The sequence below is a fragment of the Mastigoproctus giganteus genome, chromosome 3, assembly GCF_048544385.1.
Source record: "Mastigoproctus giganteus isolate SK-2022 chromosome 3, ASM4854438v1, whole genome shotgun sequence".
Taxonomy (NCBI): domain Eukaryota; kingdom Metazoa; phylum Arthropoda; class Arachnida; order Uropygi; family Thelyphonidae; genus Mastigoproctus; species Mastigoproctus giganteus.
Window position 1 is genome coordinate 168,031,278 of NC_143577.1, and position 20,371 is coordinate 168,051,648.

At 36.4% G+C, this 20,371-nt stretch overlaps 1 protein-coding gene across 3 annotated transcripts in view; it reads right to left on the reverse strand.

Moving 5' to 3' along the window:
- Positions 1–4,963: 4,963 nt before the first annotated feature.
- LOC150088399 (uncharacterized) overlaps positions 4,964–20,371 on the reverse strand; it is a 236,565-nt gene continuing 221,157 nt past the window's right edge. For 2 of the 3 annotated variants that reach the window (XM_090369489.1, XM_090369488.1), the window contains 10 exons: positions 19,136–19,321; positions 18,572–18,871; positions 17,362–17,422; positions 15,199–15,450; positions 14,048–14,108; positions 12,812–12,942; positions 11,878–12,047; positions 10,628–10,841; positions 7,637–8,696; positions 4,964–5,648 (listed from right to left, as the gene is read on the reverse strand). In XM_090369489.1, coding sequence (XP_090225615.1) covers positions 5,531–5,648; positions 7,637–8,696; positions 10,628–10,841; positions 11,878–12,047; positions 12,812–12,942; positions 14,048–14,108; positions 15,199–15,450; positions 17,362–17,422; positions 18,572–18,871; positions 19,136–19,204 — 2,436 coding nt within the window. In that variant the 5' untranslated portion in view covers positions 19,205–19,321 and the 3' untranslated portion in view covers positions 4,964–5,530. Of the gene's footprint in view, positions 5,649–7,636; positions 8,697–10,627; positions 10,842–11,877; positions 12,048–12,811; positions 12,943–14,047; positions 14,109–15,198; positions 15,451–17,361; positions 17,423–18,571; positions 18,872–19,135; positions 19,610–20,371 lie in introns of those variants that run through there. The other variant, XM_090369490.1, reaches the window with a different exon arrangement.

Genomic DNA, 20,371 nt, shown 5'->3' on the forward strand with positions numbered 1-20,371 from the left:
AATAAATATCTTTATTCTCGAGACCACAAGAGTTTACATATTCATCGTGACTGTATGCATAGTGAATTAAGGGCCAGAATTTTCTTGCGCAATGGAGCGAAGGCGTTATTTTATATAGAACTGTTACCTTAGATTAATTACATCAAATTAAAACATGAGTAAAAACGAATATCATCATCCAATGCATGTTCATTTAATCAAAATTAGGTTACCAGTATTCGATAATTATTACAATACATTTTCTCTTTTCATGGCTTACTCCAGGATATACAACTATTGAATGTAGATAATTGGTGACTGTGTATCACTGCAAGTCACATTAAAGAAGGATTGAGTTGTTTTAGAATATGTGTCAAGCCTCATACGGCCTTGAAGGATACCGTGTCTGTACTTGTATTGTATAGTTAGTTTTCCAGTTTTATGGAATGTAAAATTTTTCCGAGTTAAAAATAACATGTACCTTACACTAACTAGCTCGGTTACAATGTGAAAAAAAAAGCATCAAAATTCATGGAATCCTTACAGTCAGCATTTCTCAACTTTTGCCTGTGACAGGAATCGAACCAAAGCCCATTCCACCTGGCGAGGAAGCAAACCATGCTACCCACTTCACAACCCAAGAAGATCATTGAAGAATTAATACAGTATGCACGTCTCATCTGTAGGCCTTGCTGAGTATTGTGAGCCAGCAAACTGAGAAGCAGACATGCTGTGTGTGTGCCTTCCAAACCCATGCTTTATATTGACAAAATGATTTCAATATAAAGAAATCATTTATATTGATTGGTTACTTCATAATTGATTGATTGAGATAATTGAGAATGCAGTTTTTCATTTTTCTGTTTGTTAACATAACCTCAGATATTTAATCGACAGTTGGCTAACCAAACGTCATACTGCTAAAGTATTTGATATCAGCCGTACACTTACTGAATTGTGAATCTTTATAAATTCTGTAATTATTTGCCAACAAGAAACGATACAAATCATATCATACCCCGTCTGAAGCATAACTCGCTTTAATTTTATAGCATAATTAAACCTGTTGCATATCAGCGTACAAAAACTATATTCAAACATTGTCGGAAATATATAATAACAAATTTCTCAGAAATGGGACAATGCAGATCATATGTTATATCATATTCAATAATCGAGGACTGGCAGTACCCCATGAAAAGCAGATTTTTGCTCCGTCTGAATGATTATTTATTCCAACATGTCAGAAAAAAGTATGAGGAGCTGTAATATTCTCGACTTGGTTCTTTTCAAGGATTCAAACTATATCCAAACTTGGTTCTTTTCAAGAATCCAAAATTTGGGCCAATAGCGGGTGCGACCACAATGTCATAAAATTAGTACTGTACTCTTCGAAGAGATTTCTGTGGTCAAAGGAAAAGATGAGGACTTTATTTTCAAGAAAAGGAGACTATAGTGGACTAAAGTATTTCTTGGGCTCTGTTTAGTGGAGAAACAACTGCACTACTGAATAAGAGTTCATTATAGGAAGCATTCAAAGAATTTGTCCTGGATGCTATAAACTCTGCCGTTACAGTAGAGAAGTTCCACAAAAGGAAGCTGCCCAAATAGTTGACAAAAGAGGATAAGAATGTAATTGATCGAATGAAAAAGCGTGTGATAGTTATATTTATCGAAATAGTGACTTATACGAGTATTATAAGCATATATGTAACAAAACTGCTGATGGGCGAAAGCTGAAAATGAGAAATCGCTAGAGAGAAAAAGAGTTATAAATGGAGACAAAGTTCTTTTGGTGTGTAAGGGTTGGGAGGGAAGGAGAACGAATCAGATAGGTCCCCTACTCGATCGAAGCAGAATCATAGAAAGGGCTTGAGTAGCCCTTTCGCCAAAAATAACAATACCAACCAATATAAAGCCCAATAGAAATGGCAGACGAGTCGAATATGTACATTGCAATCTTTACAGTTGAAAGACTGTTCGAATCACGAGGGAACGAAAGGACACTAGGAGTGGACGGTGTACATATTGTTATACAGTACTTAAAAAAAGGGAAGCGTGTAAGTGTATTGTGGATTTAATGAGATTATCATTAAACTCCAGAGTCCACCACCCTGGACTGGAGAAGCTGTAAGCATGTCCAATATACAAAAGAGTTGCGAAGACGTGATGGTCAACTATAAGGCCAGTCAGTTTGACCAAGTGTGGGTAAGATTATGAATTTGATTAAGGATACATTACAGGACCATTTCAATAGATGGCATCCTTAATGGATCACAGCTTAGATTCATGAAGGGAAGTCGTGCCTGACCAATCTAGCTCATTATTATGACGATGTCATAAAACAGATTCAAGGAATAACTTTAACATTATTTACTTTGACTTCAGTAAATTTTTGATACGGTTCTCAGTGAAAGGCTGTTATATAAACGGAAACAGTTTGGGATTACCGGCAACATTCTTTGTTGGATCAAGAATTGACTAAGCGATAAGGAAACAGGGAGTAGTCATAAATGGGCATTCCTCAGGATGAACCAGTATAGCAAGTGGAGTCCTTCCTCTCCAGGAATCGGTACTGGAACCACTTGTTTCTCATCTTCTTTAATGACATTGTTGAGGAAGTGCACAGAGCATGGCGCCTCCGTAGCCAGGAGCAGCAATGCGTAGCACATGCTTCTTGATTAGACTGGGGTTTGAACCCGTCACCACCAAATACGGAGGATACGGAAAGGTCAGGGAATGACCACCGCATATCCCCGGAGCAATATGGCCGTAGTTGCTAATGCTCCTAAAAAACCACAACAACAACAGCAGCAGAGCATTATCAAGGTTTGCTGATGATTTAAAGGCAAGAAGGGTGCCATTTTGCTTCAAAATGGCTTACCTCGATTGCACAAATAATTAAAAACGAAACTGAACTTTTTAATTCTTCTAAATTTAGGGCTGTGTATCCAGGGGATAAGAGTCCAGAAGAATCTGGGGGAGAAGGTGAAGTCAAAAGCGATTCAGGACGAAAAGAACCTAGGAGTTACGATTCAGTTAGCCGTGAAATTTTCTGTGCAGTGTAAACAGGCAGCAAAGTGTATGGTGCCCTTTCTGTGATCTTTAGAACCTTCTCAAGTAGGGGAAAGGATATCATTAAATTCCCTTTTTTTAAAACGATAGATTAAACTGCATTTAGTATATTAAGGTCCAGAGGCACACTTGAAGAAAGAGCTTCTAAAAAGGACAACCACATTGGTGATCAATGCTAATTGATGTGCATATGAAAAACGGCTTAAAAGATGAAGACTGCAAAGTTTGGTAGCTAGGCATTTTTATTGAACAAGTGGTATATTTTCATTGGTATAAGGGCCATGGAGCACAAATACCAATTTTTGGGAGTAATAGACTGGATATGATGAAGTGTACTTTCGAGCAGCCTGCTGCAGATAATGAAATGCCTGCCTCATTGGTTGAGGGGGGCTGAATTTGGTAAGATCAAAGCGAAATGTGATAGCCAATTTTTGGTAATGTAAAGATATCAGCGACAGAGATTTTTTTTAAAGCCATTTGAGTGATGTGATTGTTTATTCTAGCATGTTAGAAAGGGCTTTCTAATATCCTACTTGGTTTTTAAGGATCGAAACTGCATCCAGAATAGGATAATGAAATTTTATGTTTCCTCTTTGCTTCGTTTTAACCAATAATAATACTAACCTATTTAGATTACATTATCTAATGGTATTTTACTAGGAAACACTCGCTGTTTTATAGAAATCCTGAAAACTGATAAAGATGTTTGATAGTGTGACTGCCTCTCATAGTAAAGTATGGGAAAACTGCTGCCCTACTTAATCTTACTTTCTATAGAGATAATTTATATAAAAAGCCATAGTTTTTATTTAATATCAACAAATGTATTTCCTATTGAATATATTCATATATCTACTTCTGTGTTCGAGTATTTTGTTCCTCCCCCATCCTCATTTTATGTGGTAAAGGTTCACTAAGTTGAATTAATTGGAATTTTACGCCTAGTGTTGTGGATGGAAAAGCAGCTAGAATTCTTGACTAATAGTTAAAATGTATGTGTGATGGTCAACCACTTCTTTGCAATACTGATAGTAATGGGTTATTATTACTAACTGAATGAGCACTTCCCCCCCAAAAAAATACTATCAATTAAATTTATGTTACACAAAAAGTTGCACATTTTCCCTTAACGTTGAAAGCCAATCTCTTTCATTAATTTTTTTGGTGAACTATTCTTCGCAATAATGGAATTTAAAAAATTTAATCGACTTAAGGATAGTGAAATTTAATTACGAGTTGGTAATTAAATTATTTTTCTGTTTTACTTTCTACTAGGTTGTAAATAATTAAAATACTTTTAATATAATTTTACTAAATTTAGCAGTGCAGCTACATAGTTAAATACAGTTATCAGTAACGTAACTGGAGTAAATGAGTGCTAAATTGTATATAAAAAGAAGTTACTTTCACATTCTTATTAAATTTTTGAGAGGAAAACAATCTCTGTTTAAAAAAAAAAACCCGTATGTATATCTGGAAGTGTTTTTAATGTTTTCAATGAATTATGAAAAAAAAAAATAATTTACGAAACAAATCTGGCCATTTATATCTTCGCTTCGTCCGAGACTTTCAACTTAAAGTAATAATCATAAAAAACTTATACCGATCGGTATATGGTATTAGACACTCTTACTCCCCAGATTTACATTAATTAGATAAGGTATGTAGATTTTACACTGAATGTAATGTAATAATTTAAAATACAGCAATCCACAAATTAAATTACAATAATATACATTTAATGTGGAGGGAAGAATGAATTTATATATGTGTGTGTAAAGATATTTTTGCATAACGTTAAGCTTTGCACTGAGGAGATTAAAAATACTACAGATATGTAAAAACAAGTAATATCACTCTCATAGAAAGCTTGAACTTAATAACTGTGAACAAAAACAATACGCAAACATCGAGGGGCTGATATGACATTTATTGACAATGGCGACGTAGCAACAGATCAATGACAAAGTGATGGGAAGCTTATTTACAACGAGAACTGTGGACTATTATAAATATACATTAACTATTTACAAGGTGTGCACAGCAGAAGTTTAATTTATTGTTTCGCTGCTGGCCAACCTGGTAGTCTTTCGCCGTGCAGGTCACAAAAATATTAAGTACTTCATTGACTTGTACTTGGAAATACCATCACATCAGTCAGGTGGGTGGGTGGGTGGGCATCACAGTTCTAACCCAAGTCCAAAAAAAGCACAAAGGCCCAAAAACCACGAGCCTTAAAGTAAGCAATATAAATATACGTGACGGACAAATAAAGACGTACAATTTTTGGACTGTCTCAGTTCAATAAAAAAATCCTCTGTTTCTATACACAGTAGAAAATATCTTACAGGAAACAGACAAGGCACTTGCAACCAGATGGTGCTATTTACAGCAACAGGTGGATCAGTCTTTCCATTAGACTGAGTAAATAAATAGGACTTAGGGATAAAATATAACAATTGTCTTTTGCTGGCACTCACACCTCTGTGGCTAGCATGTCTTCTGAACAGGACTGTGGATAATGGTCCTCTATCACATATATACTGCTTCGACTACACACATCCCTCTCCAGCGGTGTAGAGAGCGAGGACTCACTGCAAGAAAAACGTATAATAAGTCTTTGTTCGAATTTAATTCTTTATTGTTAGAATACATTCAATAAAACAAACACACACACACATATATATATCCTACCTCTCATTCAAAAGCTAACCATTACATAGAATTAAGTTAATTTTGTTTACCAACTTCATAATTATTATAGAGAATAAAGTTGTGTTTAAGTGTATTTAAGAAAAATAAAAAAATTGATGTATGTATTATCGAACTTAATGGGAACAGGCAGTGGTACATAAATTTTTCTTTTTTTAAAAAAAAAAAAAAAACGCTTGCAATTTTTTTTTTTTTTTTTTTTTTTATAATAGCTGCCATTCAAAAGCTCACGCAGGCGTTCAGTGAGCTTTCAAATCAGTTTAGTTTCAGCAAAACTAAAATTTATTGATATTATAATAAACGTGCAGTTTTCTTAGAGTGGTAGTTTCAACGATGAAAACGTTAATGTGAGAGAGTGAGTAGACTTGGAGTTTACTTTAAGTCAGTTTTAAGGAAAAAAGTATCCAAGTAATAAAATTTATATTAAACTTAATAATTTATATTTAGATAACGGAATTAAAATGCAATTATTTAAATATACTTTTTTTTTATAATTCTTTAGAAATTCTTATTGAATTCTATTAGCAGCCATGAGTTGGATAATGAAAGTTCTTGTAATAGCTGTCGCATTGGAAGTAGATAGAATGTTACTTATCGAATGTTGCAGTCAATTGACAAAAGCATCAAACCGTTGGAACTCAAGCCACTAATTCCATGATAGAATTTAAATTTAGGTATTGGAACAAAAAAAAAAAAAAAATCCCTAAAACTAATTTAGTAGTTCTACTATGTAAATGGCTCTCTCAAATCAAATGCAAAACTTTATTTGGCGAAAAGCTGCATGCGTCACTTGGAGAAAATAAATTTTTAAAAATTATTGACTGCTTTATTACTCACTAATTTTAGAAAAGAGTTTGTTATATAGACACCGTTAGAATATAAAGATATCAGTTTCATGAGAAATGATTTGCACAATTTAAATCTTCAAGTTCATTAAATTAACTTGTCAATTTAAATCTAGTTTTTTGTAATATATTTCCTCTTTTTATTTTTAATTAAATTGCATCTTTTCTCAGTAAACTGATATATGCTCTACTCTGTAATTTCACTGATTTTGCTCAACCTTTGCAACGACAATGCTTAATACTTTTTTTTTTTTTTTTTATAATCCACATACACTATTTAGGATTTTGATTTGATTTTGGGTTTATTGGCGCAAAAACAACTAAGGTTATACTGCGCCAAGAAACCACTATTTAGGAACGTCCACAAAAGGTGGCAATCAGATGTTACTTTCCCAAATTGAAAATATGTGAACACTTTTCTTAATTAAAAAATATATATATTGTTTTAATGAATAATAGATTTACCAACATTTTAACAAAAATTTTGTTAAGCATATTTATTCATTACACATTTTGAGAGAAAAATCGTGCATACAATGATTATAATTTAGGTTTTTTTTTTTTTTTTTTAGCTGTGCAATGGTCAAGCACTTATTTAATATTATGGACACAACCTACAATTGCACAAGTAAGTGTTGTATCTATTTATGGTCTCGTTTTCTATTTCATAATTATCAGAATTTTAAGATTCAAAATTCTGCAGTTAATTCTTTCTTTGGTTCTAAGTACTATATATGACATTTGATTTACATTTTAGTTTTAATATTTGTAAAATAATAAGAGAAGCTTACCCCAATATAATACGCAGAACACTTCCGTATGATACTCTCCAGCAATTAAAACGAAAAAATCGAAAATCGAAATTAATTGCTGAAGAGTATCATATGGAAGTGTTCTACATATTATATTGAGTTAAACTTCTCTTATTATTTTACAAATATTGAGATCAACGTAAAACGTATTGAGAATTACAGCTCTGGTTTATACTATTAAATAACATAAGTTAAGATTGACAGTATATTTACCTTTTGCTGTTATGCAGCGATGCAGAAGGACAGTCCCTCCTGTCTAGTGTCCTTTGTGCACAGTTATGTTCAGAGTCTGTTTCCAGCAATTTGCTGGTGCGGCTGCACGTGCAGTCTGTATTTAATAATTTCACTGATTTGGTCCTTTGTAATGTTGATGGATCCCTTGAAAACTGCAAGGAATCCTGGTCCTCATTTATCACTTTTAAGTTTTTCTGACTTGGCCTGTCAAGTGTATTGATAATTTGATTGTCCAAGCACTTATTATTCATACAGTTGACAGTGTTTTGTTCATTTTGTTTGCACACTTCTTCGTCTTGTCGTTCTTGTTTCTGCCGCTTCCGATGTCTGAGGAATAATATTACCACAACAGCAATAAGGGCCAGCAGTGGCACTGCCGCTGACAGCGTTGCTATTAATGCTACTTGTTGAGGAGACATTTGCGACTTTTCTTCGGTTGAAATCTGATGCGACATCTCCAATACAGCAGTTGGAGTTCCATGAGAAGAATGCTGTGTATCCGAAGAGACAGGCACAGAATCAGTAATGACTGTACGGTTATGTGGTATATCTTTGTTAGTTTTCAGCACACCACTTTGAACACTAAACACACCACTCACTTCTGACTTTCCCAATGCAAATTCACATAGTGGTCCACTAAATCCTTCTGGACAGTGGCACGCGAATTCAACGACAAGATCTTCACATGTTCCGCCATTTTGACATGGATTTGAGTTGCACTCATCAACATTCACAGAACAGTCTTTTCCAGTAAAGCCAGGATGACAGTTGCAGCGATAGTCATTGACTAGGTCATGGCATGTGCCACCATTGGCACATGGTTTTGTGAGGCAGTAGTCCACATTTGTTTGACAGAGCGATCCAACAAATCCTGGAATACACAAGCACCGGAACGTATTGATATCGTCCACACATGTTCCACCATTAAGGCACGGATTTTCGGCGCAATCGTCAATATCAAGCTCGCAGTTATCACCAGTAAATCCAGTTGGGCATATGCACTTGTAGCCATCGTATTTGTTATTGACACAACTGCCCCCTAGAAAGAGAGAGGGAAAAAAAATAAATAATCAGTAAAAATTTGGTAATATAAGCAAGAAAATACTTAAAACTTTTGTTATAAAGATGATTATATATAATGTAGTAATAAGGGGGGGGGGAACTTAAAGATCACTGTTCCGAAAAGTACTTAAGGTTACATTGTAGTTGGACTTCATTTGAAATGTCGAAAATATTAATATTTAGAGAGAGAATACCACATCCTGCTCATCTGTAAAAGACGCACAAGATATGCTGCAATCTGCACATTTTGACGAAGATAGGCAGATTTTAAGCTATGCTTGTATAGAAATGTTGTATACTGCTATACAACTGAGAACATTACATCTGATCTCCAGATTAATGTTAAATTCTGAAAACTGTCTATGATGTACCCATATGGCAATTTGTTATCAGAGGCCACTTCATCATTAAAATAAATAATATTCAATTATATTTATAAAGCAGTTCCATGAATATATTTAAGAATCTTATCCCGTCCTTCCAAAACCCTGGATTTGGGAGGAGAGGACAGATTCTTCTATACATAGGACACTTTGAAATCCTGAAAGCTTGGTTTTTGAAAGGATGCTCTTGTCCAAGAAGCTAGCATTCAATCAGTTTTACTCGTAGTTGATCGAAACTGACTGCCACTTTTTGCTATGTAAATTTCAGTTGGAAATTAGCCGACTTCCTCCCTTCTTTTATGCGAAGGGTTTTTATTTATTATTTAATTTTTTGTGCAATAGCATTTTAGTCTATATTACGCCAATATCTCGTCTACAAGTGTCTGTATTCACCGGCCGATTTGCATGTTGTGGCCGACCGAAAAACGCCTTCTACTTTAGCTTGAAATCTGAACCGAGGTTGATCTGTGACAGTATAAGGTCACCGTACTGTGACGGAGGGGTCCTTTCTCTGAAACCTAAACTATTCATTCAAAAAAAAACGGATTTTTAATGTACCAAATTTCTTATTTAACCACCTTAAAATATGATGGTAGCATACATTATTCTGAATAAATAAACTAAGTTTTCTGTTTAAACTCCAGGAACCCCCTAATGGTAGAAATACGCGACGAAATAATCGCCAACCTTTAAAATTAGTGGGGAGGAAAAAGTTAATTTCTTACCAAAGAAACAGGTAACCTAACTACCGTAATACTAGTAGACAGAGAGAGCAAGAAATTCGCAATATTTAGGAATCTGATTAATTTAACCAAGCAGACTTAGCGACTAAAAAATTCATTAATTGGCGGTTGCTCGGCCAATGATAAAATGTACGAGTGTCGTTCCTTAGATACTATGTCTAAAGCTCTAAACTAGAACACTACACAAATTTTAATATATTTAACAGAAACAAAATTAACCAGTGAAGTTATGGGTAATTTATGATTCAGGAGTCTCAGGGGAGGGGAAAAAGTAAACCATATCTTCCTCCCATCTTGACAGGTTCGAATCCAGGCATTTGACATTATGTAGAAAAAGCAGCGATTGTAACCACTGCACCACACGAAATGACGCAGACATGGATTAGCCATACGCGGCTATTGCTGATCAGTAGGCTAAATTGATGTCACCTAGGAAAAGGTCTACATACTCTCATCAGTATAATCATCTACTACAGCTGTAGAACAACTATAGTTCAGTTCTTCTTAGTCACTTCAACATAAATATGAATGCAATTTACTTGCATCACGGAGAAGCATATTCAGAATTCAGTTTTGGAGATGAGTGATCAGCTTTTAATTAACAAAATAATAATGAAAACTTCCTGAATATAAAAAAAAAAGATAAAGTTTCTTACATTTGAGTTATAATATTAATATAGTTCGGGAAAATCGAAGAGATATCCCCTTCCCCTAAAATACCCCTAACTTCGAATTCTGTTCATAACAATACAAAGGAGCAAAAAGCATTAAGCAACACATACCATTACGACATGGGCTTGATTCACATTCGTCTTTTTGTCGTTCGCAGCTGATACCATCGAAACCACTTCGGCATATACATAGATAACCACTAGGTCCATCCACACATGTACCACCATTCCTGCATGGATTTTCTGTACACGTACTAGCTAGAGTCTCACAATGACGACCAAAATATCCTAGAGGACATTCGCAGGTATAATTTCTTCCAGTGGTCTGTAAGAAAAATGGAGTAAAATGTTACTTAAAAAAAATATATATATATATATATATAAATACACAAACACGTACATGCTAAATATCGAACTAGGGTGTGGCAAAGGGCAGCTCTCCCATGAGAGGCGAGAATATTTAATATGTAACAAATCCTAATGGGTCATAGAGAGAGTGTCGCAAAACAAACAAGACAGGACTGTCTTTCACTCAATAAGCTTATAGCTCCAAGTATGTTGGTGTTCAAAAGCGATTTTTATTTTAAGTGCGCTCCCTTTCATCGGGAATTTTCCGAAAGAGTTGCTGTGGCGCACACTTATATTACAAGTGCCTTATATAATCTTGACTGTATTAATTTAAACCTTATCCGACACTAATTTACAATTCTTCATGGTTTTTTAGTTAAGTCGATTTATTATGTACTGTATGTATGCTGACATCTCTTTCCGCCGACGGTGCAGTAAACAGCAATCGTGAGTACTTATCGGCAGCGTTTATACGTTTCACACGGAAATGGCTTCGAGTGGAGGATACAGGTGTTCAGCGCTTGACTGATAATTAAGGTATTAGGGTGACAACGTCAGATCACGGAAAGAACAGGAAAGTATAACAGTCATTAGTCTTGTACAGCTTCTTCAGTAGCTTAAAATATATCAAAAGGTGGTTCGTAAACCAAGTTAGCATACGAATTAGGCAACTTCGTAATAACTGTGGACCAATAGCCTATAAAAAAATTGGACTGGCCAACCCCCACCCTTGATTGTTATCACAACAGCAGCATGATGAATAAGAAGGGGGAAAAAAAAAAAGTATCGAAAATCGGTAGCGACAAGCTTAACACTAATGCACATCCCAACTTAAAATCTAAATTATACTTTAGATGTAATTTAAAAAAAAATAAGACACGTAATTGTTTCATTATCAAGGATTTCTTTTAACTAATAAAACTACCTTATGCTATCTGTTTATTAATGCGGTTATGTCTTACACCTTATGAAAATTATGTTACTAATACTACTGTGAATATAAAGAAACCTACCTTACATATTCCACCATTCATACAGGGTTTATGAACACAGTCATCAATCTCAGCTTCACAGTTAGTTCCAGTATATCCTTCAGCACAGGTGCAAGTGTAGGATCCCTGACCAGTGTTCGTGCAGGTACCACCATTCTTACAAGGTTTGTGATTTGTACAGTAGTTCAAATCTGAAATTAAAAATAAATAAGTACGAATTGATTATTTGAATTCAAGTTCGAAGTAAACATATATAAATTTGTTTTACAAAAACTATAGTCAACATTTTACGAAAGTAAAAAAATTCTTTAGCCTTAAGGGAATTCGTTGAATTTCGTGCAGTCAGTAATTATTCAGTGCTCACGCTCTTGACCAGCAAAGCGTAACTTTCAGCAGGAAGTGGTGTCGTAGAGTCACGCGGGAGGTGTGCACAGCTCTACGCTGTCAGAAGGGCAGGCTTTAATTGGGTCCGAACACACCCACAGACAATGGATATATATTTAGTCGCACAGCACTGTCCGGGAGGTCACAGGTGCTAGGACTGCCATTAAAACATATCTCGGTATATACGCAATTGTTCATTTTGAACGCTAGTATTGTTTGATTGAAACATAAATCTCTTATTATGGGGCGTCGGCCCCTACTTCAAGGTTGGGTGATGTAAACAATTCCTTAACTATCATTGACAATGTCTCGTTTCATTCTCACTTACCTCTCCCCTGGAGTAAACTGAAATGATTATGAGAATGTTCCAAGATTACTTTGAACTAGAGGTTGCCAACCGGGATGTCTCAACACATTTGTCAGGAGATATTAAATTAGTCTCCAAATTATTTTAAATGTAAATTTATCTGTATTTCGGTAAAAATCGCAATCTAATAGACTGAAATTATGTAGATACTTAAATAACAGAGAACTTTTTTTTTCTTCTTAAATGTTCAGAATCAGTACTTACCTTGATTGCAGAAGAGTCCTCCCCAACCTTCATCACAGTTGCACTGCCACGGTTGACTACAGCTCCCGTGATGGCAGCCAGGATATGGAATGCACTGGTCACAAAGTCGTCCTTGCCAACCCATACGACATCTAGAGGGGAGGGGGGAAAGCACATGGTTAATTTATTGATACTAAAAGTACATGATATAAAACTTCTAAAACTATTTATGCTGCAATACATTCACATAAAGCGCCAAATTAATAGTTAGAACAGCAATAATGTTATGTTTTCCCCCTTCTGATGGTAGAAAGTGGCAGTTATAAAAAAAAAAAAAAAAATCCTAGGATAACATGAAAAATAAGAAAAAATGGTAAGCTTTAACTTAAATAAATAGTATTACTATTTGATTTTTGGAAGAAATAAAGGGCGATTGACTGTAGTTATTTATTAACAAGTACCTCAGTGGATCATGCAAAAGATGCTAGTTTTAAGAGTTAAGAGGAATAGTTCTCATTAAACTATCAGTCGGCTGCTTTTCAGTATCAGTGTAGAAAATAAAGGTGAGGGAAATTGCTTGTTTTGTGCACAGTCCTAAATACAGTGAACCTGAGTTTTATATTTGAAATAAATCGATTATTGGTAATGATTACAGATTGCCTTACAACGGAAAAATCAAATTAGGGGAAAGAGGACAGGATTCTATAGACAAATTCAGGAAATCATCGCCCTTGTTTATTTGGGTACTGTTCTAATAAATTATAATTTTATTCTGTGAAAAATTTTATATATATGGTATGAAACGTAATATAATTTGTGTCAGATTTAAAGTATACGTAATACTGTACTTTGGTTATACATTTTAAAATTATTGATTTATAAAATTGAAATACAATTGAAGCGTTGCTGAATGATATTATCAATGGGGTTACTTACCATGCCCACCCCTTAAACTGGTTATGACTTAGGCCAGTAATGGATTATTGCTAACTGTATTATCCCTAACACCTGGTCGACAGAGATAAATGTTACTGAACTGTACGTTTTCTCGCGAAGCGCAAAATTGCGGCGAAAGCAAAAGAAGCGATCATGACTGCATGAGAACATTACTAATGTTGAGGAATTGAGTATTTCCAATTACACACACCAGCTATGTTTAACATTAATTATCTGAGTTACACGAAGTTAATTAATATACATTATTACTGCGGAACACTATTTCCCGACTCTCCAGAAACAGAAATTAACTTTACTCACTTGCATTCATTTGGTTGGTCACAGAAACCGTGCTGCTCGTGGCATCCAGGAAGACATACGGCTGTAAAAAGAAAGGGGAAAAAACCATTAGAAGAAACATCATTACCCTAGCTCACTCTAATCTTTATGGGCTAGAGGTTGTAATATACCGCCATCAGTGTCCGTTTTGTTTCCGCAGTCTTCAACCAAAGCATCCCTTTAATGGTTTTATGACCTTTCACTTTTATAATCATCACGGTTACCCGTATGATCAGACTGGCTTCCCTCCATAAAACATTGTCTGAGTACGTTCCCACGGAGACAGTGTTTGACTACTGTACCGTCTTCTTTGTCACTGCTCCTGTAAACAGTATGTTTGTTTGTCTCTCCGTCACCAAGTGCTAGTTGCCCTTCACTCAGGCCAGCGGCAAACAAGTTACTTCGTCTTAACAAAAAGAACAGAAAGTTGTACCAGTCATTTCCTTTACCTTCTCGTTTCTTTCTTCACCCCCCCCCCCATTTCTCAAAGTTCTTTTCAAGTAGAGCAACATAAAGAAACGACGGCAGGAAAGCATCCATTATATTGCGAATCATAGTGGACAAGGTAACGGGATAGGATGTGACGCCATAGCCAGCTGTGCTACGAAGACCATGTCCTTCTCATAGGTCTCTTCCACTTCCCTCCTCTAAGGGAAGGCCCCTTAGTTATCTCCCCCTTTTCCCCACCTCTACTTCCCCTCTGCTATCGGCAGCTGGAGGACCATTGTGCAGAATTTGCCAGCTGCCACTGGATCTGAAAACTGCGGAATAAACACTCATGGCGATGATTACGTCACTTTTAAATCTGTAGTACATTACGTAATTAATATTAAAATCGCTAGATCGTATGTATATCTTAGCTTAATACATACGATCTAGTTATTACATTACAGCACATAAGGACTCCTTAAAAAGTCAAGAGTATTAAAATCGCATGATTTAAAAATTGTTGTTTGACATTAAAAATCTTCATTATCTATTTGACTCTGAAAATTTGTCTCGTGGAAGATTTTTACAAGAAATGGTATTAATAATGAAGTATATTAATGCTAATAAGGAGGCAATTTTTGAAAAGAAAAAAGATAATAAAGGAGATAGTAAAAAAAAAAAAAAAAAAAAAAAATTCTGTTTACCTTTGACACAATATTCGCCGCTCCAGCCGGGCAGACAGACTTTATCACCAGTCGGACTACAAGTATAATGACCAAACTTGTCGTTTCGAGGGCGACAGAGCTTAGCGCATCCTTCTCCATAATAATTATCTTCACAAAGCACCCGAAAGGAATAAGTCATGGTCGTGTGATTAGTTCGGTGGGTGTCTTGGGTCCAATCGGGACTCACATCCAGCCACCTTTGAATTGCGAGTCGAGTAATAAGTCTTCTTCCTAAGTGGTCAAGAATAAGACAATTTATAAAAAAATTGCTTTGAAGCAGTATTATATTCCGCATTTTGCGGAAACAGTATTTACACTTGTAATATCAGAGTTTACACTATTTACACTTATTATATTACACTTATTTTCCCCCCTTAAGTTCATTAAAGTTTTTAATGAACTTAAGGGGGGAAAAAAAGGATTTGCATTATTTTCTTCACCTGTTCATGATGTGCATAATGAGATCAGGTTAGCTGTTTTCTGTAACTCCTCCCCCTCCACCCAAAAATCGCACTGTAAACTGCTTTCAGGTCCGGAAAGATTGAAATATTTTTTCTTTTTTCGCAACCAGAGAAACTTCCATTTCAAAATATATTAATATAAAAATATATTTCATATATATTAACGCTCAGAAAACGTAAAGTTTGTTTTTCACTGTTATTCAAAAAGCATTTCATTACGGGTAATTCCTACCAGAATTAATTATATTCTGACGGACAGAATATAATTAATTCTTAAGATGGTAAATGTCGTCGGAGAACTATTTAAATACATATAAAAAAGGATCAATTTTAAAATATTACACGCTTATCCAATTATAAAATCAACTTGTTGAGAACAAGTACTACTTAATTTACTATTATTGCAATATTATAATTTATCTGCAGCCCCCCCCCCCCCCCCCCGAGTCTCCTGACACTAAGAAATATGGTGAGGAAGACACCGGTGTCCCCAAATGATATCCTCCCCTCCTCTAGAGACCGCTGTCAGCCATATTGCCTAACCTGACTAGAATACTGCCAAGACGCGATGTCACACCAACACAAGACGAACGACTGCTCTTTCAAGACAACTTTCTCACGCTCCCCTTTCCGTAGCTTGAGGATTAGGAGCGACCTTTGTTGAGGCCTCGGCCTTGGGGAGGGAGAGCTCGAAGAGGGACTGATAGACTAGCTGCACGAGACGTGGGTAGCAGCGCGAGACAGAGCGCCATATGGCCAGCTGACCATCTCTGTCCTTAGTGGACAGGTTACCAGGGTTCCCACGGTCATGATGCGGTCACAAGGGCTACTGTACTCATTTAGCCGCGAGTCGAATACTTCACGGAAAGACTTTAGGCCCTACCCAGAAGAAGGGTAAAAAGGGATTTGCTGTAAAGGCTACAGGGGATAATTAACGTTCCATTACTGAAAGTGTTAAGTTTTAGGATACTTAATCATTGAAATGAATTCGAAAGTTAACTGAATTGAATTATTTAGATACTAAAACAACATAATTTCATTAATAATGAGTACAGCCGCAAATTCAACATTAGTCGCGTTTCGAAGGAAAAACGAGATGGATACTGAAGTGGGAAATGCAGTTTCGAAACTAGTAAACAGGTATTACATTCTTCACAACTAATATTCATAACCATATACATTCACCAAACTAGTAAAACTACTGACACGAACTTCCCACCCGTGAGGGTGAGAACGGCAGGGTTACCGCTAAAGTAGACGGACTGGTCCATGAGGGGCGCCCTTGCTGAGCCTGTAGTCTTTATCGTTCTTTATTATCTAACAGCGCGTGCCCGCCGGCCATTTTCCCACAGTCGGCGAACCCAGCCTGTTGGCCAGTCTCCACGGCAGGTCGCTACCGTACGGCCCTACCTCCAGTGTCTTAGTTACTCAGCAGTCGTCGCACCTCGCCACGATTTCGACCTTCGTCAGGAGAACAGAGACTTGTTTTTCATCCCCCCCCCATGTCACGTTCTCACGGATAACCGTGTCTTTCATCTAAATATACTGTCTTCCTACTCCTAACAGACAAATCTAGGTCGACACTAGTAGCGTGATTGATATCGGTACTGTACGTCAGAAGCTACGGCAACGAACTACTTTCTACAACATACTGTCTAAATAAATGGCGTAGTCTTCTTACCTGATGCGATGGGAGTTGATCCACTTTCGTGCCATGCCTCGATTATGAGCGAGAACGTTCCCTATAATAAAACACAAACACTTAAATCCTGCACGTATTGTTCCATTATTTTTCAATCATGCTTTAAAAAAAAAAAAAAAGCACAAAACACAAGAAACAAAGCTATTATGTTAACTTACTAGCTAAACAAATTTTTTATCATTACAACTATTTTACAAGCTGTGCTTGCTCTTTGATACCTATATATATATGTAACATAAAATGTCCACCGTATTTATTTGATCACAGAAATCTATACATTTCTTGACGTATTGGTTGCTTATATTTGTTTTCATCTCCTCTCACGGTAGAAAGCTTGGCAAGATGCCAAATATCATGATGATAGGCAAAAGTGGTATGAACGATTTTTTCCCCTCCACTTTTCTACCGCCTATACATCATCCTCCATAACAATGCCATTATGACATCACCAAATAATTTTCACTTAAACGTAATCCGAATTTTTATGCAAAGCATGCTAGTAGCCTTTATTATTGATTCCTAATGTACTGTTTACATCTACTACAAAATTCGGACAAATGTTCAAGATACCTGGGTTTCCACTGAGCAGAAAGTAATTAACATTTGAAAGAGTAAAATAATAAAAAATTCAGTTTTACTGCTGCCGATATTCTTAAAATTTTGCCGAATATACATCAGTGCGGCTTTACATGCAGGTTTCAGCTACAAATAACCAATATCCAAATAGCAAACAGAGCTTCTTGGTTCCGTTCACTCTTCCTAACATACTTTGGGAAGGGGTGGGAACAAAGCTTTCCTGCTGTATCCAACGCACTGATTTTACAAGTAGAAAAAAAAAAGTTATCTGTAAGTCCTGTTAATCTCTAGCTTTCTGCATTTCTTTACTTGATACACTCCTACTTTAACACAAATATATACATCTCACACAAGACTTTAATAACTAAAAATTCTGCATCAGTTCAAGAGTTATTTGCAGTTGCAAACAAATATGGGCCCTAATTCCGGCGCGTAATTGCATTAGATTTTTTACGATCACAAAGTGACTAAGCGAAACCTGGGCATATCTCCCCCATTGTACGTGATAAGAGATTTTGTTAAAACTAATAATTCCTTTGTGCTAGCATTCACGGGTTAACAATAATTGCTTATCTTCTATGTATAAAAGTAGAATTTTAAACAGAATACTTACAGGCCACGAGAAGTCGAATGAAAACCGTATGGGGTTATTAAATCCAGAACTGTCCACATTTGTCATTTGCACGGAGTTGTTACCTAATACGGGTGTTAACACTTCTCCGAACGTGCATGGTGGATTAGGATCGATGGTTGTCTGATAATGTTTCAAACACACTCGAAATTTCGTGCTACATACTCCAGAACATATTCCATGAGAAGTCCTAAGGCCGTTACAACAACCGCCTTCAGCATCCCTGCCGTAGTCGTTAGAGAAAGACAGCAAACGAAGTTCGAACACACCTGTTCCGTAGACCTGCAACAGAAGAGGAGGAAACTGTGAGAGACCGTCTGCCTTGGCCCGTATTGGACGGGATGGCACTGTGCGCCGCTCCCGAACAACTACGGCCGAGAAAGGTTACTAAGCCTGACGTTAACTTAAAAATAATTTACACCGTTAATCAAAGCTAAAGCCTATAGAATAGCCTTTCAGTTGAAGCAAGTGTTGACTAATATCATAAAAAATCAAAAAGGATTGGGAAAAAAAAAAAGGTAGGACAAAGTATCAAGCAGTAGTTACCTTTTCGACTGCCAGAGCCAGGAATAGCACCGTAAACGTAACCAGAGGCACTGTTCTTCGCCTCCCCATTGCGTTGCCGTCTGCACTCTCCTGCTTTCCCGAAGTTCTGGTCGCGTCGATGGACGAACACGCAGCCCCGCTGTAGGTCAACTTAGACTCCGCCCTCACTTCTTGATTGACAGCCGGCTGTAACGACACCCAGAGTAAAGTTGAGTACGCGCGTCCGTAGCAACTTCGTTTGCCGCGTGCGTTGCGGCGTTTCTAGTTTGCAACACACGTAATGTTAGAAATATCCAAATGGTATGATAAAAATTTGCACAACATCCCACAAGTAGAGAAATCACAGAGGTAGAGCAAGATCACGTGACATTCTGTATTAGGCACATCCAGCTGTAAGCTCCGAGAGACTAGGGTAAGTATCCACGGCAGACGGGCATCCTACGAACACACAGCAACACTGACTAGTATCCAACAAGCGACTGGTTCCGAATGCTGGTGTCACGCGCCCCTACTGACGCTTATATACTCCAGCTCCCCGCATACATTAAAGGGGGGGGTACATAATGAGCTCTATTGACAGCAGCACAACTACGGCTGACGGCGGTACGCTTCAGTGGATACTACGGGCTTTAAGAAAAGTGTTTCACCCTACCTTTGAAGTGTATGTGTGTGTTTCCGAACAGGAAATCTTGGCGGACAAAGCAGGAGAATAGACAATTTCCTTCTCTCCTGTTCCTCCAAATAGGGATAAAACGTAGCTCTGATTTCTATAGTCTGGATGTTCGCATTAGGATTCAAATAGATAGTAGAGAACAATGAATATTATTCTTTCCTATTTGGTGCCTTAATTTTTTTATCTGTTATAAGAGATTAAAAAATAGTAATAATAATTAATTTTTTTTCTCATTAATAATGAGATATCCACATGTAATATGATCTGCTACAGCCTCTCGATTTCTGTTTCAACCAGCTTCATTCCATTAAAAAAGTACCGTAATTTCTTCTATATAAAATCTGAAAACTAAATAATTCGTCAAATATAAATACCAACAACCTATTAGCAAATGAATTATTAGGTATGTTGTTCCATGAATTTATTTTATGCTGTTAAAAATTGTACCCGTTTTCCTCCTTCGGTTGAAAAGAATCATCTCCATCTTTACTACTATTATTATATTTCCCAAATTATGCTATATGATCATTTTTGAATTTACTGTATACGTAATGAATATGCAA